This window comes from Myripristis murdjan, chromosome 13 (genome assembly GCF_902150065.1).
Source record: "Myripristis murdjan chromosome 13, fMyrMur1.1, whole genome shotgun sequence".
Taxonomy (NCBI): Eukaryota; Metazoa; Chordata; class Actinopteri; order Holocentriformes; family Holocentridae; genus Myripristis; species Myripristis murdjan.
This window is the reverse complement of record NC_043992.1, coordinates 27,790,230-27,816,172: the sequence shown is the minus strand read 5'-3', so window position 1 is coordinate 27,816,172 and position 25,943 is coordinate 27,790,230. Positions and strand designations below refer to the sequence as shown.

At 41.1% G+C, this 25,943-nt stretch overlaps 3 protein-coding genes across 4 annotated transcripts in view; all 3 read left to right on the top strand.

Annotated features, from left to right (window-relative positions):
- Nucleotides 1–1,463: 1,463 nt before the first annotated feature.
- LOC115370449 (uncharacterized) lies at nucleotides 1,464–3,620 on the top strand. Its single transcript, XM_030067475.1, has 10 exons — nucleotides 1,464–1,611; nucleotides 1,727–2,023; nucleotides 2,117–2,170; nucleotides 2,252–2,305; nucleotides 2,413–2,529; nucleotides 2,653–2,677; nucleotides 2,767–2,807; nucleotides 2,902–2,952; nucleotides 3,057–3,169; nucleotides 3,465–3,620. Exons 1-10 carry the CDS (start codon nucleotides 1,563–1,565, stop codon nucleotides 3,612–3,614), a joined length of 951 nt encoding a protein of 316 aa, XP_029923335.1. The 5' UTR covers nucleotides 1,464–1,562; the 3' UTR covers nucleotides 3,615–3,620.
- Nucleotides 3,621–10,538: 6,918 nt separating this feature from the next.
- nrgnb (neurogranin (protein kinase C substrate, RC3) b) lies at nucleotides 10,539–15,596 on the top strand. Of its 2 annotated transcripts, none has more exons than XM_030067216.1 (3): nucleotides 10,539–10,679; nucleotides 12,362–12,563; nucleotides 14,608–15,596. In XM_030067216.1, the coding sequence occupies exons 1-3, from the start codon at nucleotides 10,665–10,667 to the stop codon at nucleotides 14,661–14,663; spliced, it is 273 nt and encodes a 90-aa protein (XP_029923076.1). In that variant the 5' UTR covers nucleotides 10,539–10,664; the 3' UTR covers nucleotides 14,664–15,596. The 2 variants fall into 2 exon arrangements, with proteins under 2 accessions (XP_029923076.1, XP_029923075.1); XM_030067215.1 differs by having other exon boundaries at nucleotides 12,359–12,563.
- Nucleotides 15,597–19,453: 3,857 nt separating this feature from the next.
- hepacama (hepatic and glial cell adhesion molecule a) overlaps nucleotides 19,454–25,943 on the top strand; it is a 7,049-nt gene continuing 559 nt past the window's right edge. Inside the window, exons 1-7 of the mRNA XM_030067169.1 lie at nucleotides 19,454–19,692; nucleotides 21,942–22,289; nucleotides 23,472–23,753; nucleotides 24,905–24,995; nucleotides 25,248–25,315; nucleotides 25,500–25,570; nucleotides 25,744–25,943. The exon at nucleotides 25,744–25,943 is cut by the window's right edge and continues 559 nt beyond it. Coding sequence (XP_029923029.1) covers nucleotides 19,590–19,692; nucleotides 21,942–22,289; nucleotides 23,472–23,753; nucleotides 24,905–24,995; nucleotides 25,248–25,315; nucleotides 25,500–25,570; nucleotides 25,744–25,943 — 1,163 coding nt within the window. The 5' untranslated portion in view covers nucleotides 19,454–19,589. The remainder of the gene's footprint in view (nucleotides 19,693–21,941; nucleotides 22,290–23,471; nucleotides 23,754–24,904; nucleotides 24,996–25,247; nucleotides 25,316–25,499; nucleotides 25,571–25,743) is intronic.

Here is a 25,943-nt window from a genome sequence, read left to right as displayed (position 1 = left end):
TTTTTCACTGTGGTCTTTTTCACTGTGGTCTGTTACCTTGCAGTCAGCGATATTGCTTTTCCCTGTGTAGATGTTGAATGTTCCTACTGGACATCTACGAGGTGCCAAGACATCACCAGGACAGCTATGAAATAGACATTTATTTATTTAGGTGATTAAATGCATTTCATCTATTAGTTTCATGTGTGTTTCCTCAAAAGGGAAAAATACTTCATTTAGACCTATTTTCTCTCCATCTTCAACCTGTTAAAGATGGTTGTGGACTTACAAATGACCGGAGGGACACTCCAAACAAAGCTGAGAGGAGAAGTATGTTCCTTCTGGACACTGACCGAGGTCATTTTCTCCACCAACAACAACGTGACCACTCCCTTCAAATAATTCTTAAACACATAAATATATGTCAGAGAGGAGGTACAAGTTTCACTAATCGCAATATTCTGACACACATTTTCATTTTTGTTTCTTTTTTAAATTGATTTACAGTTGTTTTCCTTTCTATATTCTTCCATAAGAAAGCTGCCCTTACCTGAGGTGAGAGCATACTGTATCAGGAGTAGACAAATCCAGGAGGCTAAACCACAAAACAGATGTATTACTTTCCGTGAGCTCATTATTGCAGAATTTCTAATCACTTCCACTCCGATCCAGTTTTTGTATATTTTCATGTGACACAGTTTGGTCTAAGCCCATGAGACTGTTTGGTGTTAGACATGAAAGTGAGAGGCCCTCAGTCATTGAAAGTGAAACATGAGCATGAAATCTGATTCTCAGGTGAGTGCTCCTGCTGATAATGGCATGCAGTGGTGTTCTCATGTAGCTGCTCCTTGTGCCTTCATAATGCATGAGTATGTGCCAAAGCTAACCTAGATATTCTCTCTGTTGATGGATCACTTTAATTATTTATGTTACCTATGTAATTCATTTGAGGTTAGAAGAGAACAAAATAATGGATAAGAGGCCAAACACCAAATATCTTTGCAGAAAAACACAAATTGGACCCGTGGCTCATGTTAAATGCTTTATCAGACAAGAGATTTCTATCTTCAAAGATTTGGATAATTACTTTGGCTACAATATGCTACTTTGGTGACAAATGAATACAGGAAGCTTCATGTGTTTTTCTCCTGCAGCAGTGGGCGAGGTGCATGTGTGCATCTGCAGTGGTGTGGAAACCACACCTTCACCCATCTCTCTCAATGATGCCTGATGCAAAGATGCCAGATTCTTTACATACTGAAGCATAAGCAAAGTAAAGTTAATTTGGAAAAATAAGTTTGTGTATTAATTTGTATTTAATAATTTATTTGTCCCTTTACATTTCCAACAATTCTTTCCTTTGTATGTTGTCAGGTGCAGCGTATGGAAAGTTAAGTACTCTTCTTAACCCCATACTGCATCCTGTGATTACCACTTCCTGCACCCCTGAACAGGAGTGCGGGCGTAATATGTAAGTATTTTTGTGCCTATCAGTGCAGGTGCCAGTGTTACCAAAACACATTGGTAAAAGATAGATGACTGCAGGATATAAGCAGCAGGAATCAGAGGAGCTGTGAGCAACGATGATAATCTCAATCCACTTCACCCTGCTCCTTCTTTGGGCAACCCAAGGTAAAGTATTTTTTCTCATAGACTTTAGCATCAGAAAGAACTGGATTAGCTTTACAATATAATTGTAATGTAATACTTTGAGCTTTTTGTAAAGGGTGGATTCCTCTCATTGCAGCTGCAGTGACCAGTATACCCATTAATAGTATTCCTGTTGCACTGGGGGACTCTCTTACGTTAAACTGCACCTACAACTGCTCCAGTGGATTCATCCGTGGCTGTTGGAGCAAAGGCCTTAATTCATCCCAGTGTCTCGGAGACAAGAAAATCGCCCCAAGCAGCTTTTGCACAATATCTGTTCATCTATCAAATGTGTCCAGGAAGGATCTGAATAACTACACTTGCTACACGCTGAATACAGACCATCCACAACTCCAGAAAAAAACACAACGCATTGTGTTACTATATGTTCCAGGTAGAAAGACTTTATGATAGGCTATTTCTTATCTTTGACATTTGCCGATGGCAATAAATACAAAATTCTAAGTAGATCCTGCGTGTTTTTCAGTTCATACAAGTACCCCAGACTGGACGGATACGACTAAGACTGAAATTTTCACTGGTGAGTATTGAAAACAGGCTCTACGTACAACAAAAGCTATTGAAATTCCTTACATGCTGTATTATGTTCTACGTTTCGCAGCATCTCCTCCTGCTCAACCCGAAGATTCAGAAGTTGAGATGACACTTTGGCAAGGTGCAGATTATGAAAATGTGTAAACAAATATAATTTCTCTCAGTATGCACAGTATAGCAGATTGAAACCTAAGAGTTGCCCTCATACTGTTGTTGCCATAAAAACAGGGGAAGTTACTGGAATCAAGGTGTTGGCAACAGTTACGATCGCTGTGGCCATGGTCCTTGCAGCATTGGCTGTTTACTTATGTATAAACCGGAGCAGACAAAACTGGAATGGCAAAGGTGAATATACAATATATTACAATGTATAAACTCACACTTACAAAGTCCAACCTCAAAATAAGAAAATACAGATGGCACAGTTGGTTGTATGTCATCATGTTAATCATTCCATGTATTTTTCAGGGGAGCCTGTTGTTTCCAGTTCAGGGTGGGTACAAATTTTGGAATGAGTCCTGGTTTATGTGACATTATGTAAAATTCTCTATTGGATAACATCTTAACCCCTCACCCTTTCAGATCACCAATAACTTCTCATACCATCCTCTCACCGGCTAAAGGTAAAAATTTTACAAGAGCAAAATGAGTTTGTAAGAAAACAAGGATTACACACATCCAGTCATTTGCCATTCATGTGCTTGTGAAATTTCCCAGGGTCACTGCCAACCCAAAGTGAAAGAGTGACACTGAGAATTCCAACACCAGGTAAGATACTCCTGTATGGATCAATAGTATTGTAGTAATAGTACACTTACTTTCAGAGTGACTCAGTATCAATGACTAACTCATGATCACATCCTTTGACCCAGATAATCAGAGTGACACTGAGGTTCCCTATGCTGATATCATGATCACTGTCCGGGGTGCCAGTACACCAGAACTCACCCAGATCTGCTACTTGACTCCTGGAGATCAAAGAGAGGTGACAAATTAGAGGCCGCAAATTCACCATGGCTCATTTATTCCTTTAACACTTTCATCTTATTGAGCCCCAACATGAAAGGACAGCCAGTACTCCTCTGTTTCATGAGTAAAATCCTTGCAGTAAGCAGGCTTTAGAGCCAGTATCAGATAATATCAGCTGCTTGTGTAGCTGTTGGTGCACAGGGTTGCACAACAAAAGTCCCTAAGCCCGGAGATAAACATGGTATCAGCCTCAAGAATTAAGCAATTACAGGGCTATAACCTGCATGACTCTTTCTCTGTTTCCCCTCCAGCGGTGGAGAGAGGAATCAAGCATCAGCTGCGGTCCCAGGTCTCATCTGCAGGCCTCTCGTTCAGCTGACAGGCTCCATGTCCACCAGCCCAGAGAGGTGACCCGCAAAATGAGTACCAACTCGGAGTATGCAGTTATCACTTATGCCTGAGGAGAAGGGGAGGATTATTAACCTAGCCTAGGTGTTAGACTGTTGTAAATGACCCCTTTACGTCATTGAAACTGTGTTGTATGCTTTGTAAAGTTGCTGTAGTGAGATGAAACGTTGTTACAATGTTTTGTAAAGTGTCCTTACTATCGAATAAAGCAATTTGTGCATATTAGTTTCGCATTTTTTGTGTTTGCGCCTTGTCAGTACCCGTAGTTGGAGCGGTTGCGTAGTAACAGGTGTCAACAAAACTCTCCGTTACCGAGGAGAGTCTGAATGGCTGCTTTTGTGAAGAATTAAAAAGTATAGGTACGTAGCAATGAAATGTAGGGTGTTTCTGGAATTATCACATCACTGTAACCCCTGCAGCGTTTGAACATTTATAGCTACATCTCTTTTGCTACTGATGTGGTTACACCAGCTCAGTGTTTTTTTAGATACTTGCTAACGAGCGCTGACGCTCTCAGCCCACTTCCGAGACACTTCCTGGGCATTAAGGAGAAAGTAAGTAAAAAACACTAAGTTTGTCTTGATCAAATATCACCACCAGTGCAGCAGTTATCGTCGCTGCCCCCAGTCTCCGGCAGAGGATGTCAGTGCCTTTCTCCAGCACTAACCTGCGGGTCCCCCGTGGATTTGGCCTCATCCTGGAGGGGCTGGCCCGGGAAGTCCTGCGAGACCAGCCCGGGGACATCCCCAGCTATGCTGCACGATACTTTAATGTCCTGCTCAAGAAAAGGGAAGGTAATATACATATAAGTGTTGCATATGCAACTGCAGTTAAAGCCTACGTTTAAACGATGTTAAGTTTTTTTTTTGTTTGTTTGTTTTTTTTTGTTTTTTGGTTTGATCGTTTGTTTGTTTGTTTTTTGTAGAAAGTGGCATGGACCCTGCTGAGTGGGCTGCCAAATTGGAAGACAGATTCTACAACAACCATGCATTCAAGGCTAGTCTTAAAACTCACCTTAACTAACATTATCCTGATTCTAATTCATTAACTAATTTCATGTAATCAGTCAGAGTGATCAAGCTCTGTTTGGGTGATGTGTTAACCTAGAGAGGTATAGATTGCTCAGAGAGCAAAGAGTCCTCAAAATTGTCACTCAGGTGGACGTGTTCTTACTTGGCTGATATGTGCTGAGGTAGAAGTACGACTGTAAAAATCTACTTAAATAGAAGTGTTTCAAAAAATGCTCATTTAAAATTTACTGCAGAGTAAAAGTTACTGTGTTGCCTCTTAGAAACAATGATTCCATGATATTTTAAAGGACAAAACTAGATTCTTTTCATTGGAAATTTGGAAATTACAAAGACAAATGCCCATCAGCAACATAAAGCCAGCTGACTCAAGTGTCTTCTGACTAATCATTTACTGTGGAAGGCTCAACAGTTCTTCAATCTCTGATGATCAAATTTCAATATTTATAAAGAGTCAAACAAATGTGTTCTCTCTAGCTAAGTAGGATAACTTAACAAAAATGTACTTAAGTGAAAATAAAATTTCTGACTTAAAAATGCTCTAAAAGGTACACACAAAAAACTACCAAATCACAGTAACATGAGTAAATGTTATTAATTAGTTTCACCCCTGTTGTCACAAAGTTAGCATTGTAAATGGTAGAACTTCCCCAGTGTTTTCATGAATAGCATGTGATATTAATTAGTTTACCATTTCATCATTGCATAATCCTTTTATTTCAAACAGGCTGGTCCAATAGAAGAGCCCGCAACAGTGGTGACCCCTTCTGAGTGAGTCTCATACTATGTACCAGCAGTGGTGAAGGAGAGGATGAAGCTGAGGGAAAGGGCAGAGAAAAGTGAAAAAGAGATGAAAATAAAATCTGGCTTATTATCTGATATGTTTCATGATCATTACGTATAGGTTTCATTTTACAGTAGTTATACTGAAGATAAATGTTGCAGTGACAGCCTGATAGTGTCATAACGAAGGTGAAAAGCACAGGACAAGACTGGAGGAAAAAAGTGGAGCAAGAAAGTCGCAAGACTAGGATGAACCAAGAGAGACATTAGGACATTGTTCTATGTTAAGTATTTTGAAGAAGCATCACAGATTATAATATGAAATTTTGAAATATTCGTGTTTTTTGTTCTTATATTAAAAATTTGTCATGTAACTTTTAGACCAAAGTCAGAGTCCCACACTGAAGATGAATCCAGCCATGCAGTAGAGGTCTCACCTCCCTCCACTGCCAACCCTAATGTCTCTGAGGATTTTCCCCCAACTGAAAATAAAGGAGAAGTAGAACAAGACATAATCACAGAGAAAGGTGTTATTTCAATGGAAATGGAGCTCTCACAAGAAGAATCAGAGCTCCCTGTAACAGATGAAAGGGCAGATGAGCTGAGCGAAACAGAAGAGGAGAAAGACCAAACAATATCTACATCTGATGAAGTTTTTAGTGCAGCAAATGAAAATGACAGTAGATTTACTCTGGAGAAAGACATACGCCAGTCTGCATTAGAGCCCACTGGCTTGTCATCATTCAGTGGGAGTTCAAATGTAAATGTGTGTGCTGAAGAGTTGGGAACAACAGAAGATGAGGGGGACTACACAGTTCAAAAACAAGAGACAGCAGCTGGAGATGAGGAGATTAGAGACTCCACAGGAGAAAAACAAGGTTCTGACCTTGAAGAAACAAAAGAGTTTCCATATTCTGGGCTAGCAGATGTAAATGTGTGTGCTGAGGAACTTGAAAGGCCAAAAGAAAAAACAGAAGGGACGATGGCTGATGCTGAACCCCATGATGTATATAGCACTGAACAGGAGAGCTCAATACCCCAGATGGAAGAAACAGTTGTACAGTCATCACTGTCTGAAATCAAATCCCCTGAAGCTAATCTAGAAGACATAGATAAGGATCAAGATCAGGCAGAGAAAACAATGGAAACAGTGGAGAGGGAAGGGGCAGAAACTATGCCTGGTTCTGGTATAACAGATGATATTTTATCCACTGAAGACAATGCCCTTCAACAAATGCCTCAGTCGGAGGATGCTCTAGGCAGTGATGCTGCACTAAATGAGGAGTCCTTGGTTGAAGTTAGCTTTGACGATGTGCCTGAGGTTCAGGGAAGTACTGAAAGTGGTGAGAGACAGCCAGTAGAGGAGGGTTCAGCAGAAGTGTCACAGGCTGAGCTATCAGAGACACAACAACATGAAGGGCCCGGCAACTTTGCGGAGGTAGATGCAGACCAACATGTACATAATGCACAAGATCATGATGAAGCTGCAATAGAGATAGTAGAGAAGGAAGTTAATCCTGAAAAGGAAGAAACGATATGTCAGCAGGAGGTTTCTGATATAATGAAGGAGAAGGTAGGCACAAGTGACTCTGATTCAAATATTAATGATGATGATGAGAAGGGAGAAGGTATTGAAAACATCAGCTCATTACAGCAACCCACCACTGAGACAGAGGAAGAGAAACCAGAGGATGAAGCTGATCTTAATAACGTAGATGAGGATACTGAGGAAATAAGTGAAGTCAGATCTCGCCTGAATGAGGACTCTGAAATACAGAAAACAAAGTCTGACACAAATGACGCTGACGTCAAAGATGATGAGAAGACTGATATGGCTGAAGAAGACTTAGAAGACATACAAGCACAAGGCTTAACTGAGATGGAAGACAAACTTTCTCAAGAAGTTGATGATGATAATGCAGAATTTTATTTATCACAAGCAAATGAGTCAGATGTATTTAAGCCAGGAAAGGAAGCACAGAGTGAAACTGTAGAGTCAAATGCAGAGACTTTACCAGAGGAGAGTGAAGAGATGGAGAGAAAACTTGTAGAGCCACAGCCAGATGATACAGCGGAAGGAATAGAGGTCACATCAAAGCAAACAGTCTCCAAAGCAGAGGAGTTTTTAGAGGAAGAAAAGATTGATTTTAAGGGACAAGAAATGAGCGATACAGAGTGTGAAGAGGGCAGAGTCAGCCCCACTCAGAGTGCAGACCGGACAGATGATGACAACCAAGAAGGGCACGGGCCACTTGGGTCTGAAAAGGACACCTTAGAGTCTGAAGGCAAGAGTGATGATGAGGTAACTGCTCAATTATTCTTCTTTATACAAAGTCCTGAACATTACCTGCCCGTTTTAGAGCAACACAACACCTGTTTACATGCCCTACACATGCCCTTACACTTAGTAGTAACTTAACCACTTTTCTTAATCACAGAGTAATCACTACAGATTCTATATGCATGTCTATCTATCTATCTATCTATCTATCTATCTATCTATCTATCTATCTATTTATCTATCGAGCTATCTTTCTATCTTTGCAGAGGTCTTGTACTGGACTACATTGTATTGAGAGGTGATTCTAATTTTTTGTCCTCCCTATTTATATACATGAGGGGGGCAGAATATCAGAAACACCTCTCAATAAAATGCAGCCCAGCACAACAGCACCACTAACTATGAGGTCAGCAGATGTATTAGATTGTATTAGATTGTGCAGGTGGGGTGGGCCTAATAAAGTGCCCACTGAGCATGTGTATATTTTTTTCTAGAATGGCAAAGGCATCACCTAATTGACTTACATTCATTCTCTAAATTCTGTCTCTTATCTTAGCCATAACCAGCCATAACCAACTTATACCCAACCCTAACCGTAACCTAACCCGAACCCCAACTATAACCCTAACCTTAACTAATTACCCAAAGTGACCACTCAAATGTAAAAGTGACTTTGCCATCTTGGGAAAAAAAATTACTCCCAAAATATTGCCACTCTTTTGTCATCCCCAGAGGCTAAATCATCGTCAGGCAATAGCCGATGGGGTCAGAGACTGATCACAGAGCCCCTCACACTGTTAAACTCCTATATGGCTCTACCACTTCTGGTATGGAATGGGAATGGAATGCCTACACATTCATTAATCAACAGGCAAAGGATAAATGTTCATCCAGTTTTAGACAGAGGTGTCTTTTGCTCAGCTACAATGTGTTGTGCTCCCATTCCTTTGTCAGGTAGCCTATATAAATATACCCTTCAAGGGTGACTCTGATCAACAGAGTGTTTCTTTTTTGTCCACCGTTCCCCAGAGGGAGGTGATTGAAAATGTCCCAAAAATAGTTAACTTCCTAGATGACGCATAGGCCTATGCTCTAGTAAACTCTGAATGTCATCCAGAGGATCATTGCCAAAATTGTCTAGAGCTACTCTTACAGTGTCAAAGTTCAATGTTTGCATGCAGTATATGTGCAGTATATGTAGTCCTTTCTCCAAGATGCTGTTTGAGGCCTCTGCTCTGCTCGCTTGCCATAAAATATCACTGTAATACTGTTGTTTTATCAGTGCCAGTGCCTCCTGGGGGCCACAGCCTCTGCAGATTGAAACTTGGTCCAGTAGTCTATCATCACACAAAACTGACTGAACAGTTTGTCTTGTGGATTAAGCCTTTAAGATTTTCACTGCTGCCACAGTTAGCCTGTCTGATTTGTCTGGACCAATGTGGCTTACACATTGGGAGGGAATGTAGGAAGGGGTATTAAGAATGTTGCCATGGTAACCCCTCACCATCCTGCTCTCTCTTCATGTCGTCATGGAATTAATGTGAGATGCTGATGCTGATAGTTGCTAGGGATCATCTGCATCAGCGATCTCCCTTTAAAAGTAGTTTTTAACTGGCAGGTAACACCACAATACTTTTTTTTCTGTATTTTCACATACAGTACCCATTTAATATGATTCTGATTTACCGGCAGAATTTCTTTCAGCTGAAACTGAACTGCTCCCAAACTCCACAGTATGTAGGCCATCTATTCTAACATTGACCTAGCTGCAAGATCTCAGATGTCTTGTCCAGTAATTTTTATATACGCTTGTGTCTGTATCTGACCCTTCCCAAGGACCCACAAAAGTCTCCTAATGCTCTAAAGAAATGTATCTTCATCTAAGATTGATAAATACTCAGTGAGATACACTAATAATTAGGCTAATACGTGTAGACTAATTGCATTGTGATTGATGGCAGTAAATGTGATTACACAATGGTTATTAATCCTACAAATGAACAAAAAATTTCTTGACTGATAAAGCAAGTCGGCTTAGTGAAACTAGGCGTGATATAGGGGGCAGAGCTGAATATATTGCTTTAATGGTCTGTAAACCAGGTGGGGAGTGCTAATATCAGAAATAAAACTCAGATAAATGGATATGTTTTGTGTTTCTCTCCCTCTCCGTCTTGTCTCTGAGGCTGGGAGAGGAGCGTGGGCGGCCATACCAGCTGGGATCAGAGGGATGGAGAGGGCTGTTAGCTCACTCTGCTTCTAATCAATTTATAACACCTCCTGGTATAAAACACTCCAAGATGCTTAAACTGTTTCCATTCGACAGTATTAGTCGAAATTGAAAGTCAGCAGTTGTTGTTTTTTGACTGTCTGGGTCTGGCATTGTGCCTCTGTGCTGGTTATCTATATATCTATCTCTTGAGTTTGCTGTTTTGACAGTGAAACTTGGGTATTTCCATGCCCACGGAACCTAATGGTCATTTATGTGTGGTGATGATGAAAAACTAAACTCCTTGTAAAAATAGTTCCTTCAGCTTTACTCGTGCCAGAAAATTACATAACTAGTCCAAATGCTCCTATTCACCTATTTCACTTTCCTTTCTTTAGTCTTGGGCTCGGTATATGACAAGGTGGGGTCTGTGAGGTGTGTTCACGTTGATGTGGACGCAGTGAGTTAGCACCCTTAATGAGACTGAAAAGATGGAGCACATGGTGTCATGTTTGTAGGAGGTCTCTTTTTCCCTCTCTCCCTCCCTCTCTCTCTCCCTCTTTCTGACTGTATGCCTCTCTCTCTCTCTCTCTCTCTCTCTCTCTCTCTCTCTCTCTCTCTCTCTCTCTCGCTCACTCTGTGCGTGAGCGGGCGTTAGTGAGCATACAGTGATTGTTAGTAGGAGCCAGTGAGGCATCTGTATTGTACTGGAGACTCATGTAAGAGAGCTTTCTTGGTCAACATAGAAATCGAGGCACAAGGCATATTAGGTCAGCTCATCTAAAGGCATCCCTGATACTAAGCCATGGACTGCCATAATGTAAGTAAAAGCTTCATATTAACTTTCTTAATTGATTGAATTTGTCCATTTTTAACCAGTGATCAGTTTATTATGTATGCTGCGCATTCACAGGTTGCTAATGGTGTGAGGTGACAGTTTTTTTTTCCATTTTTTGTTCCTTTTGTTCTTCAGTGGAGAGTTGGTAGACTAATGTGAAATGTGAAATATTAAGTAAACTGCTTATGTATTTATGGTTCACAAATAATTTATTTCTAACAGGGGGAAGGAACACAATTCGTCCTACTTAAACCAGCTGTCAGGCTATTTTTGTAATAAGTGGATGGTATTGCACACAATTTACATCAGAACATTTAAAATCAGTGTGTGTGTCAGATCAAGCCTATGGACCCTGAGGCAATAAACACAAGAACACTGAGAAGGTGTATAGCTAACACAATCCAGTCCATCAGCCCTGCTCTCTGCTGATGTAAGAGAAGTGGATGCTGGCAGCTCACTGAGCAGTCAGACAGGGAGGCTAATGAATACTGGCTGAACAGGTGGGTGGTCACACTCCTACACTGGAGGGGTTTCACTGGAGACAACATGCACTGCTTCACCAAGGTAGTGGGATGACAGTGGGCTCATTCTGTGGGCTGCCTTTGTGTGAAACGTCAATCTGTTTCTATAAGCAACGCATGGGGTGTTGCTGATATGTGTTCACCACAGAATGTGAATTGGTGTTTACATAACTCGTTGACAGCCTTGGCACTCTTCCACTGCCACTTTATGACAAGCAAAAAATTCTCTTCCACCCACCCCATGCCTCCTTTGGGACAGTGTATACTGTGCTTTCAATGACTGAATATTGGTGTTGACTGCAGCACAATTTTTGCTGGGTCATGTCTTTCTGGCCAAGTTGCAGGGCAAGAAGTTGCTTTTCCCTAGAAAGATTATTTTAAACTTAAACCCTTATTTTAGCCCTTAGCTTCATGGAAACCATTAGCCAAACATTAACCATGAATAAATATTCAATCATGTCACATTTTTGTCACTTTGTAGCTTGGTCATAAAGGGACCTAACCCTAACCCTAACCCTAACCATGTTTCTGAACAGAAACAATGCAGCCTGCTTTATGGCTTTGTGTCTCGGGGGATTATTTTTTCTTTGATAATTGGCCATCGATTAGTTTGGAAATATTCATGGCATTAGTGGTTTTTATATTGTTTTTGCCAAGTAAAGCAAACAGACTACTGTATAAGCAGTGTGGTACAGCATTTTTACATGGCTGTATTTAGTTTACTTCAATGTTAGAGACCAAAACAGACAATGTACTACAGAATACACTGATGTTTTGTTTTGTTTTGTTTTTCTGCCATGGACTCAACAAGGGAATCAAACTTTTTCCCTTTTTCCCGCAGTAACAAGGGAGAGAATATAAGGGAGCAATGTGGGTTACTAACCTCCCAAGAGCACCAGTGAAGACATGGAATAAGATAGAGCAACTTGGCAACAGCCACATTTTCTTCTCTGTCAATACAGCAGTGGGCATGTACACTTTATAGAGTTGGCTGTACAAAGTAAGCTATGGCAAAGTGTCAAAAGCAGAAGAACTGCTTCAGTACTGTCCTGACAGAATTCCAAGAGGAAAACATCTTGATACAACCAAATAATGTACTGTCCTACTGTGGTGAAGCTCTACATTTTCTGGTGCCTTCAGCAGGAGGAGTGCAGCCGACCCCAGGAGGAGGAGGACATCATGGACATCCCCCTGGACGACCCAGAGGCCAACAAGGCTGCCGCCAAGATCCAAGCTGGCTTCCGTGGCCACATGACTCGCAAGAAGATGAAGCCAGAGGACAAAGCAGAAGGGGAGGAGGTGAGCAGCACTGGGGAGGCGCTCAACGGAAGCCAGGGGGACACAGGTCAGTGGTGTAGAGCCAAGGGATAACAGTAGGTCGCATAATGCCACTAAAGAGGGCATTATGGCTAGTAATAGAGCCTCTTATCAGGAGCTGTAACTACAGTAGGTGACATAAGGTAAGTGATGGGGAGATGGTATAAGCTCTATTACATAGTTATTACATAGTCTATACTCATAAGTAAGGGGCTGTAAGATATATAAGCAAGGAATATAGATAAGTGTTATAAGGTCATTTTTCGTTTTACATTCATTTCCATATTAGCTTGTAGGGACGGGTGAAACAGACATCAGTTTTTCTGTAGTTAAGACATATTTTTACATTATTTAAGACGGAGAAAACTTTGCCACATTTTAAGAAATCCAAAATCACAAAAAATCATAACATTGAAGCAAAATACTCACACTACATATCAAATCAGCACCCAAGTATCGCTTTGGCTTTGGAAAGCCCATGCTGACTCCGATCCCTAATGTCATATGAAAACTGGAGTTGGAGCAATTCAATATTATGTACACCATGCAACGCCGTGTTAGATATAATGTGAGTGGCGCAGGTAAAGGTGTCACACATGGTGGACTGGTGTAAAGTATATCATGTATGTTGTTAGCCTCTGTATCATACTGTAAGCGCTCCAGCTTTAGACACACAAGTGGGAATATTTAATGCCTGCAACCTTTGTCAGAGACTAACACTCGAGCATAATGCAGAAACACAAGTTGATTTCCCATTTAACACAGCAGAACAATTTAAAAGCTATACATAATTAAATACACCTATTAGAGCCCCCTCATGAGTTATCCCAAGTGTGATTAATGCAACACATACCGACTGAGTCAATTAATTACTGCATAGAGTCCCCAGCAATGATTAAAACTTTCAATTAATTCTTCAGTTAAAATGGTTATTAATGAATCCACAAGTAGATGTGCTGTTAAATCAGTGCTGAGAAAAAGAGAAGTGTGTCACAGTTTGATGCCAGCACTTTATGTTTTACATTCACACAATGTAAGACATGCCCTGCAAATATAAGCAAGGAAAATATTTCTGTGTAATTATCAGTCATGATTAAAAAACTTTGCACTTTTTTTGCCAGTGAAACCTCACATGATGTGTTGGTATCTGTTGATATTTGACAGTTTTGTTTCAGTTGCCAGTGCCTTGAAGAGGCTTTAAAAAGAAGGTCTACTATCGGTCCCCCAGTATTGCAGTTAGATTTGTTATCATGGTTGTACAAACCAAAACCAAAGGTCATAGCAGATTACAGTCCCGAACGAAATCAACTATTTACTCCTAAACAGAGCTCACTGGACTCACTGTGCACACACATCTCCATCAGATATAAATCCACCTAGATTTGAATCTTGATCCCCAGGTTTCGAAGTTTCACCTTTTCGTGTTAGAAAAAAAAAAAACATCATTTTCTTGGGAGATGTGGACGACAGCAGGGATCTAGTTTGCTGATTCTCCCTAACCCAGTTGCTGGTTTCCTTGCATCCTTATGTAGGAGATGTATTTATAACTCCAGGTGTATTAGGTGTATGCCTCTGAGGGCCTCGCAGAATTAATGGGCCTGTCGGACAGGGACAGAGCATCCCAAGCTCCTCCCACTGGGGGAGACCCCTTTTCACAACCATAGACCATTAAAATGGTTTTTAAACTCATTAGATATATCAGTCATCATCATGAGGAAAAAAATACTCAACAACATGAAAACCTACATGCTTAAAACCTAGAACCTGTTTTTGTGGCGTGACTTTTGCATCATAGGATACTTAAGCTGCTTTGAAAATGAATTCTGCTTCTGTAGCACCTCAGTGTTAGTGACGAGATATTGATGCGTCATCCAGTGGAGTGTCATGTTAACAGTTTTTTTTTTTTTTTTTCCAGTGTGTCACAGTAAAAAACCCACTCGCTCAGTTCAATATCCTTATCTTTTGAGGCCATGTATGTGAGCATTTAGCCTTAAGAGTAAGAGTGTGTACAGTGAATATTCTTTCCAGGATCTGCAGTACTTTAACTATGCTTTGCCTGCTTCTGTTTTTAGAGACAGGAGGATCGGGGGCAGTAGAGAGAGACGACACATCTGTGCCAGAGCAGTGACACCCCTGTCCTGACCTGGATGGAGAGAGTAAGGAAAAGCAAGGTAGCGAGAGAAGGCTGGCACAGGCTGGCTGTGGCAGCCTTCAGGCACGCCTTTTTACCCCAGGAGTAACTTTCTTTGTAACACAAATTAGCAGTAGAAAATTACCTAACAGACAGATTTGAGGGTGTGTTATGTGAATTTTGTGAACTCTAACACTCCTTCTCTGCTTCCCCAGCAGTGTCATCAGTATGGATGTCTTTGACCCAGAATTTGCAGCTCACTGCATGTACTTGTGAAACTTCTGGTAGTGTGCTAGTTTTTAGATGATGATCTGTGAATGTGAAAATGAATGTCCTCTAAATGCTAAACAGGGCTTATTTTGGATGGATCAGTTCATACCATCTGTGTAAAAATCTTGTATGCATCATGTTTAGAATTTGCATAAAATGGCTTTGACTGATTTGTTTTTTGTTTTTTGTTTTTTTTTGCATTGTTTTAAGTGCTTGTGTCTGGACTATTATTTACATATTTTGCTTGCTCACAAAAAGATTAAAGCATTAAAACAGAAGTAGCTATGTATGTTCAATCTTATCTATTTTAATTTATGTCATTTAGTTTAGATTGTTATTGCCTTGATTATTTTTTTGATCATATATGAAAAATGAGTTCTCTTTTCACCTTCTCAAGCATTTTTATAAAAATCTGATCTTCCAGAACAGTAAGCATGCAGTAATTCCACTTTTTTTTTTTCTTGGAAGCTTTTGTACAGCTTTATCTTATGATAAATAGATTTACTATGCTCTGTCTTTGTGTTGATGGGTTTGACTTGTTTGACAAATTTTGAATCACGTGTGAAATCCCATTGTCAGTGTCTAGAGAATTTGCAGAGCTCTCGTGCTTGAAAACTGATTGACTGGAACCTTGCTGGACCTTGCTGTAGAATCATGGCACTGCATTAATAAATCCACCTAAACTACACAGTTAAATGTCTGTTTTAAACTTCATTAATTCAGTGTTGATTTAGAGTATTAAAATGTGGCTTTGATCTCACCTATAACCAAATTCTCTATGTTAGAGCAGTGTAGTAAACAAATGGAGGTGTCAGATAGATAGAAATAAATACATGGAAATAGAGCTGTCTGGAATTACTGGGACTGCAAATAGCACTCAGCAGGAATTCACCACTAATGAATATCATACAGGCTCTCATTAAATTTCTCTCTTGCTCCATAGATCACCAGTCACTGCAAATTAGCCAGTGTATTTCACAATGCACTAACTTGTTTATACAATCAATCAGTGAAATAAGATTTCTGAAGTGAAGCAATATATCACTGTTGTCATATGAAAACCTTGTATCTTGTATTTTGGTGATTTTCATGTCTTCACCCCAACTGAATCCTCTCTCAGTTGAGAAAATTCTCTTGCTTCTTAGGCTTAGGAAACTTTTCCAAAACCATTCAGAGAGTGTAAAACTTTTCTGATGCTGATATATTTTTTTTGAGATACAAGGTTTTCACCCAGCAGTGATAATGTGTATATTCAGTATATAAATGTATGACCCCTTCATTACACACACCAGCAGCAGACACTTCTTCTAGAAGCAATGTGAGAAATGTATGGCCCTCAGCCAAAGCTGATTTTTTTTTTTTTTTTTATGCAGCATAACATATCACTGCAACATAAGCGAAGCCACTAATTGGATCAAGCAAGTTTCTGTGAAGCTGAGACAAATGTTTTTTGTTTCCCATGTGGCTGACTAACAACATGGAGACGCTCATGTATAACTCATGAACACAAAATTCTGAATTTTTAATAGTTTTTTTCAACTTCTTGATGCACTACAGAAGTCAGTCATTTTTTTTTCACTTATGATAATTACCATCAGAGAGCCTTGTGGCTATACAAATAATCTGATAGAATGTGTTTGTGCATGAAGAAAAGGTCTCAGCTAATACTTTGCAATCCATACATTTACTATATGAAGATTATCTTTACACCACCCACCCCGAAAAAAAATACAACATGTGCTTCATTTGCTAAGGCCGTCTTGTTTGATTTATGAGAAATAAGCTAGAGCATCTTCAGTCTCCTGTTTCTCCCACTCAGCCCGCCCACGCACATCTGAGCCGTAGAACAGCACGCTGCACAAACCTGAACTGCAGACATGCATTTACACAGCAAAAAACACAACCCATACTTTCATACACAGATCCCACGCACATAGTCACTCATTCCCTCACACACACACATGCACAAGTTCCTGTTTGTGTCACCAGCTGGCAAAGATGGGACATTTGAAACACCATGATTCTTCCTCTTCATGGTATTGGGAAACATAAGTGCAGGACAGTTCTCGCTCTCGCGACTCGCTTCCTCCACCACAGTGCCATAAACATCCCTATGGATCTCAAACAGACTTATTCTCTCCCTCTCTCCTACTCAGTCCCTGAGGTGCCTCGCTCTCCTGTCTCTTTAATGACTGTGGGTGAACAATCAATATCCTGCACACCTCCAAACATAGCACAACACCCACTTGATGCTGTAAATTGAATTCTGAGAGTGAAGAAAAGACACATCTTTCCAAAAAAAAAAAAAAAAAGGCAGCCCGCAAATCGTGTCAGCTCAGGTCTTATTAGATCCTCATGTGAATCCCATGTGAGCGAGCTGCTGTTTATACAGCAGATGGTCACCTTACAATAGAGAGGCAAAGTGCAACAGCTCTGTCGCCTTATTTTATAACTAGTCAAGTTGACTGTAGACTATTTTAGGAGGTAGTGATCATCTGAGTGATCTGCTTGGCTGGTTCACTCCCTTTCTAAGACAGCCTGTCAGTGGGAAAAGATCTCTGTACTCTCCTGGGTGGTAATTAGCGATGGATATGAGCCAGCTCAAACAGCAGGGGGCGCAATTATCTGCTCTCCAGTGGTCATGCCGGTGGCCTCAACATCTCGGTATTGGGAGATAGATGAAGTGTCTCTCATCCAAACTAGGTTACACAAACTGGCAGATATGAAAGGGTGAAAATATTAGTATTCCTGATTACTGCGGCTGTATACAATACCCCAGTAATTAACGAGGATAAAGTGATACAGGAATTCAGAGGGTGTGATATGCATATCATATTGTTATGCTCACAGTTGCATCATATCCTGATGGAGTCCATGCGTGTGAACTTGCACTGAGTGTGCCTGAGTCACACGAATGAAATCAGCAGGAGCTTGTTGTGGTCTAAACATGACAAAGGTTTCCCTCATCACACTCAAACACACACACACACACACACACACAGACTCCAAAACACAGAGGGCCTCTCTCTGCTCTCTCCCTCTCTTTCTTCTTCTATTGACTGGGAAGTGTTCCCCTTGATTTGGAGTCTGTTAGAAGATGACAAGGAGAGGGAGGTGCTGCTTTTACCCAGGGCAGTGAGGGGGCAGAGGCGGAGGGGAGAGGTTCAGCTTTGATGGCCAAATACAGCGCAGTCTGAATTACACTGGAACCCTGGGAGAGGGGTGAGTGGTGAGTCTAAGAGATGACAGCAGCTGTTCCCACATTCCTGAGGCTTCCTATCAAACATGCTGCCCTCTTTGTATAAAACCTCCCTTTGTAGTCAAGCATAATAGACTTTTCTTTAACTGAACATGAGCGAGCTAACTTATGATGCAATTCAATGCTGTACGCATTTAAGTTGACAAGTCTTGATCTCTAGACACACGGGAGTATTATGTCACATGAACACGCTATGGCTCATGTATAATGAAAGTAAGTTGGATATCAACCATGACATAAATTTCCTCTAAACCTTTTGCCATGCATATTAAATATTTAAAGAGATTGGGAAATGGCACATGTGCAGTAAAGCATGGCATAACTTCCGTGTAGTAACATGGCAAACACTATTCTATTTTGGCACTGTGTTTTTTTTTTCCTTTCTCCACTGTTACTGGGGTGGCTTCATGTACCCTCTGCACCACCAAGAGGACAAAACAGGAATTGTACCCTTGTTTCCCCTACTGCTATGCTCTTCACACACACGTTGTGGCAACAAACACGTAAGTGTAAAAGAGTAGAGGAAAGACTGTACTTTATTGTCCATTTTCATGAGAAATATGTCTTGCAACCAGTGTCAAGAATAACCCAAAAACATATGCCACACATTCACAGATACCGGTCTTAACCCGTGCCACATTGTATGTGTATGTGTGTGCATGTGCATGTGTGTGCGTGTGTATATTTGTCAGCTGTAGGGCTGTTTGCCAAGTGATAAATTGTGAGTTTATTGTGAGGCTCCAGAGAGGGGTTTTGCACAAAGGGGGGAGAGTGGGCCAAAGAAGGGGGAACTTTGTTGTTTTCCAAGTTCAGTCATTTCAATTCTTCAAGTGAATTCCTCTCAGAGCCACAGTTTTGGTTGAAGTAGATCATCCCGGCAGGAATTCCAGCGAACAATTTCATTAAATACTGTGCTGAATTCTTATGGGTTAGTCAAAGTTTTACAAATATCAAATCAAATCAAAAAACAAAACACATTTTTTGATGTGTTTGTGGGAAGCGTCTCACAAAAAAAATGCTCTAAGGTGCATAATCACACCCAAAATAAACACCAATTTCTCTTCTTTGGCCGCTTTTCCTACATGGCAATGAGTAGTGGAAAAGAAGAGCTCATCTTCACTATGTCTTTGTCTCCCACAAACACATTCACAGATATACACACACACACACACACACACACACACTCACACATACACACACACACACACACACACAGAGTTGGCTGTTGTTGGCTGTGACTGGGGTGCTGTGAGGAGAGTGGGGCTCAGTGTAGCCAGGCAGAGGCCAGTGTAGCAGGCAGTGAAGAGAGTGTTTAGTGCTCAGCCATAGAGACGTGTCCGGGGTGGATAAACCATGCTCACTGGGTGGGAGAAAGACTCAGCCTGGGACACAAGATGAAGGTGGAGAGGAAGACCTCCTCTACAGGCGACAGTTTCACAGACATTCATTCAAGAGTGACGCTCTTTGGCCTCCTCCTCCCCCTCATTTTCTTCACAGGTAAGACCAAACATTCATTACTCAAAGATTTCAGGATAATGAATCTCACTAGGACAGCTATGGTACAGACGATGGGTGCGAAACAAGAGGAATTTTTTTGTTTGTTTCTTTTTTGAAATTCTAACAGAGTATCAGCTACCGAGCAGAGAGCCTGTTTAGGTTCATTATCAACAATGATCACTTTCAATAACATCTTTTCAATTAAAATCATTTAGGAGAGACTTTTTTTCACTAATTTTGTGTTTTCTGTGTTTACACAAATTACAGACAGCAGCTGTATAACAAATGGACCGCAACAAAACATGCATTTTGTTTAAAGATTAATCCTGTTTTCTTGCTTTGTTTTGTTTTTTGATGGTGAAGTTATCCTTGTCCTTGTGCACCCTGAGCAGGCAGCAGAATGGATTAATTCATGGGTGGTGCTGCTCTATTCAGCCACCATCCTCAGCTCAAAGGAGGCTGGAGTGGCCTCAGCTTTTGTGGGTGCGTAAGAGGGGGACGTGTAAGTTAAGTGTGCTGATAGCAGCAAGTTTGGGGCGTTTGTGAGTTGTGAAAGGGCAGGACGTTGCTGCACAATAACATGGTCCAGCTTGCTGTGGTGTGGTGGGCTTTAGGTGAGCTCGTGTGAAGAAAAACTGACCTCAATAGTTTGGGGTCAACGGTTAAACTGATTTTGGTTTCAAAACGCGATTATGAGTTTGATTCTGTACCAAGGGCCCACTTTACTCTGGATCAGGCCAATGTTGTAGCAGAATCACTGGACCCTGTGTCCATCCCCTGCCTCACCAGTGACAAAGAGTTTCTCTCTCACTTTCTCTCTCTCTGTAACCCCTCTCTCTTACCCTCCCTAACTCTTTTCAAGGGAGGAAACCAGTTCCAACAATCATGCCCTTTGTCTTATCGTCCTGGCAACCCCTGTCAGGCGGACCAAATGGTTGCCACAGCGATGAGGCGATGCCATGCTAACTGGCTCACTACAGAGAATAGTGAACAGTGCCGAGTCTCTCTCCCTCCCTCTCTCTGTCGGTCTCTCTCTCCCTCTCTCTCTCTCCATCACTGAGGCCTAACGGTAGGATGCCCATCACGGGCCCCAAGCCAATGTTTAGACCTCCATGTGACCAGCAACACTGAGTTATAGGAACCTCCACTGTGAACATAATAGCTTTGCTGTACTGGTTGCCAAGACAGGGCTCTTCCATAAAGGATAGAATGCGGCTCACACTGTAATACCGTTCCCCTATATTCCTGTGGGAGGTGTAGAATAATTGGCAGAACACAAATCAAAATTAGTATATTATTGTTCTTTATGTGGGGTCATGAAGATGTCATGTGGGGGAGAGAGTCTGCGAGGCGTGCATCAAAACATGACTAGACATCACAGCTGAACGATGAATAATGGTGTGTTGGCAAGAAGTTTTTTTGGATGTATAAGCTCTGCAGTTTTAAGGAGCTCTAACTTAATTTATATTCATTAATTATGCAAGGAAGAAACAGCAGACATATTCAGTCCATTCACTGTGAACATGTCATGTCAGAAACCAAAGAAGACTCTTTGTGTTGCCATCAAGAGAATAAAAAACCTTGTATAGTTTTGTTGAAGACAAAACCTTGAGCCGCTCTAGATTAAAAGATTAGTTTTGTAAAGCAATAAAATGTTTCTTATCGTGCATCTGCTGTCGAAATGAGTTTTAAGGTTTGAAAAGAGTCCCTACTTAAAGTATATGCCCATAAAATCAGCCTGGGCAATACTGTGGTCAGCAAATCTGGTTAATCTGTATTTAACTGTCACTGAAGAAGCTTGAGAATTTCTTTCCCTCTTGTCTCTTGTCTTGTCTCTTTCACTTTAAATTTTTTAGAAATTTGTTCCTGTTAAAATTAAGCAATCTAAACTGTCCTAGGTGATTAGGATAGCTTATGAAATGTGGGTGGATTTAACATAATTTTTTTTTCTTTACAGAAGCAAAAATTAGATGGTTCCTCTTTCTGTAATTCTATGTTGCTGCCATTAATAGTAACACAATGCATTTTACAGCCATTTCTAAAGATTTTAGGAGTTGAAATTAATTCATTTTTGTTGTAGTAGTGTTATTAGTGGCAGTGGCAGTGACAGCTGCGATTTTGGTAGTAGAATTTTATGGTTCCACTATGTTCTGAATTTGCCCTTTATTTATAAACCATATGATTTATAATAGGTGTTCCTCAGTTTAAGACCAAACCACAATCTGATGGTCTTTGTGCCATCTTTCCAGGTCAGGTGTCAGGGGTGAATGTGACCAGTCAAACCCAACTGGTGAGAGGAACAGTGGGCAAAGAGGCCCTCCTGTCAGTCAGCTACTCCAGCAGCAGCTCCGACCAGCCTGTCATAAAGTGGCAGCTGAAGCGGGACAAGGAGAAACCCATCACTGTGGTGCAGTCCATAGGAACCAGCATCATTGGAAACCTAAGACCAGAGTACCGCAACCGTATCCTGGTGTTCGAGAATGGGTCACTGCTGCTCCACAACCTGCAGCCATCAGACGAAGGGGCATATGAAGTGGAGATCTCCATCACCGATGACACCTTCACTGGAGAGCACTATATCGAGCTCACTGTGGACGGTATGAGCAGTTATTGTCCACTGAAAGGCTGAGTTGTCCCAGATTTCAAAATCTCACATGATGGGCCCAAGGAGCAGGATATCTATGTTCCCAGGGTCCCAGGGTCTTATGGTGTCACAGTCCTATGTTCCTAGGGCCATATGCTCTCAAGGTCCTATGTTCTCAGGTCCTGTGTCTCTAGAATACTATGTTCCCAAGGCCCGATTTTGCCATGGTCCAATTTTTACAAGATCCTCTGTTCTCGAGGTCCAATTCTTGAGACCCTCTGTTGCCAAGGTCCTCTGTTCCAAAGGTCATGTGTGCTCAGAGTCCTATGTTTTCAAGGTCCTGTGTTCCCGCAATGCATTTTTTCTCATACACAATTTTGAAACACCATTTCAGATATTACTTACTGAACAAGTAGATTATGCGTTTTTGTTGATATTGAAGGGGACATGGACATTGTGGACATTAGTATTCCTTTTATGTTGAGGGAACATAGGATTGTGCATGTTGCTAATGTTTAACGTTATGTTTGTGGCTAATGCTGTTCACGCCAATACAAATGGCAGCATTGTCAATGTTAATGACAAAGTTGGAATGAAATGAAAAACCATGTTTGAATAAGAAAGTCTCTTTGGAAGCTGCCTGACCATAAACTACATTCCACGTATTATTTACTGAACATGTACTGTCAGATTATGCAGCTATTTTTTTTACATAGCAGCAGTGTGGACACTACTGAGGATACATTAGGATTTAGGAAACATGGGACTGTTTCAGTTTGAAAAAAAAAATACATTGATGGGGCCCAGGGCCTGGAAACAAAGGGTGGGCCCTGCTTAATCTCAGACAGAGCAGGCCACCAAAGAGGTGTTTTAACATAAAAAAAAAAAAAAAAAAAAAATACATTTTCTTTATTGCACAACAGAATATACATTATTGAAGTTTTGTTGTTCATACACAAAACCAAAGGCTAAATTAAATAATGAGGTTCAGAGTGATTCAGAGTGTATTGGTGGTGCTCTATTTAAAAGCACATACTAAAGACAAGTTTCAAGGTTGTAGGACTCCACAATTCAGTTATTCTTGTATAACTCGACTGAGGTCAACCTCTTCCTCAACTCCTCCTGAAATTCTACTTTTTAATCTCAATCTTAGACCCTTTTAAATTTGTTGTATCCTGTGTCCTGTTCCTCCCAGTTCCTGTGTCCAAACCTTACGTCCAGATGATGGCCTCGTCTGTCCTGGAGTACAGCGAGTACTTTCACCTCCACTGTTCCCATGACAACGGCACAAAGCCTGTCTATGGTTGGCTGAAAGGAGGCAAAGAGCTGACTAATGACTCTCGTCTGCTGCTGTCACATGACCAAAAGGTGCTGACCATCTTGCGAGTGTTGATGTCAGATGATGACATTTACGCCTGCACAGTGGAGAACCCCATCAGCATGATGAAGAGCATGCCCGTCAAGCTCACTGTCTACAGTAGGTGGCGCTGTAAAATTAGTACACTCTGTCGTTGCACTGCAGGGGGATGAAGGTCACTTGTAGTATATGGTGCTGTAAAAGCAAACTGTGTTGCTGAATCTGTAAGGTGCTACTACAAAACTCTGTAGTACATGTTGGACAATTTTGTAGTGAGGACAAGATTTTGATGATGAAAACTGTGTACTTTTGAACTCATTATAAAACACCCATCCGCTCTCAGTGGCAGGCCAAAGCAATTATCATCTCAAACAAACTCCTACAGAAGTATTGCTGCCTCTCCAACAACGTTGTTTACAACAAGTGCAAATCCAGGCTGTGAGCCCAGCACAGCAAGTTAGCTCAGAGGGGTTGTTACTGGGCATCACTTTTAGAGGCACATGCCATGTGAAGGGGGACAGACAGAGGGTGAGAGATGCTAGCACACAGTCTGATCCAGTGAAAAGACAGTTATTTACAAAGAGGTGGCAGAAAAAGAAAGCAGGTGATGTGAATGTTTTGCACCAGTGGAGCTCAGTAATCCTGGGTTCATTATTGCTGTGCTGTGAAGTGTTGCATAAATAAAAGACCAACAGACCTTAGCCTCAAATCACTCTGTATTCCCTCTGCATGTGTAACAGCACAGCAAAAATTCCAGTGACTACCCTAATGTGCTACTTCATGGCACCTCGTTCACGCCAACACATTCAACCATCTTGGCAAGCAGTCGAGGAAAAACTATCAAGTTCTTCAGAGTGCTGGAGATCTTGGCCATGTTTCATTTAAAGTTTTTGGCTTGCACATAGAGGCTTCCCCAAAACAACACATTTCTCAGAACTTTTTCTTAGCCTGCAAAATTTAGTTTTATCCTCAGCCTTGTCAAAGAGAATGCAGAAAAAAAACATTCAATATGATGGAGGTAAAGCTCAGTTCTTCATACTGTGAGGCAGAGGTAAAAAATACATGAACAAAACTGCAAGGGCCAGTGTTTCAGCAGGGTTTTAACAAGTAGTATGTGAATGTTGCTGCTAAGCCCCGCTGTTCTTAACATGAGCCTCTCCATCTTTCTTTCTTTCTTTCTTTCTTTCTTTCTTTCTTTCTTTCTTTCTTTCTTTCTTTCTTTCCTTCTTTTTTTCTTTCTTTCTCCTCTCCACTGTATCCCTCTGGCCTAGGACGAAGCTCGCTATACATCATCCTGTCCACCGGGGGCATATTCCTCCTAATCACCCTGGTGACAGTGTGTGCCTGTTGGAAACCCTCCAAGTAAGAGCAGCTCTGTCTCTTTATAGTCATTCCCCCCTTCTCTCTCTCTTTAGACGATGATGTGTCCAGAATCTCAACAAGCTCAGCTGCTTCACTACTCCACTAACATCTGATATGAACTTTTATTTGAAATCAATACAAATCTACTGAACAAAAAAAGGTGACCTGTGTAGTTTGTCATAGCCAACATTTATGAACAAGCTCTGATGGGATTTTTTGTTTGTTTGTTTTTGTTGTTGTTTTCTGCTGTAGAAAAAAACATCGCCCTATCCCCCAAAGAGCTCCAATCTATGTGGAGCAGAGTGAAAATGGCCATGATGGTAAGCAACAGAAGACTTCATATGGTGTTTATAATGTATTTGTACAGCATCTTTGCAATTTTTGCTATTACTCAGTTCAAACTTAGCACATCAGGGAGCATTCAAAACAAATATTTTTAGATATTATAAACTTGTCTGGTTATAATATCAGCCAGTACCAGCACTGAAACAAATATCATTGCAGTTGATGTTGTGCCGAAACCAACCACACTTGGTCGAAGGAGTCCCATGCCTCTCTATGTTCTCAATGAAGATGTGAGTGAATCCTTCTCAAAAGTTCTGCCATGTAGAAGTGCTACAGTTTACTTACACAGACATTAAACCTTTGTCTTGATGTAAAGATATATTCTAGGAATTAACAGATATTTTTCTGTTGTCTTGCTGTAGCTGATGCTGATTTTAAAATGCAATCCAATTTCTTGTTCCAGGAAACTCTGGAGCGTTTGGAAGAATGTCCAGGTAATGCTATCAGCCAATCAGGAAGGAACAGCCCTACTACCTACATCCCAACCCGCCCCCACTTCTCCAACACATTGGATAGACCCATCTGGTCTGCACCACGCAGGCACACCCGCAGCCCTGTGCCCCCTCCCCTGGCACACCCACTCCCACAATACCCCACAGGTCC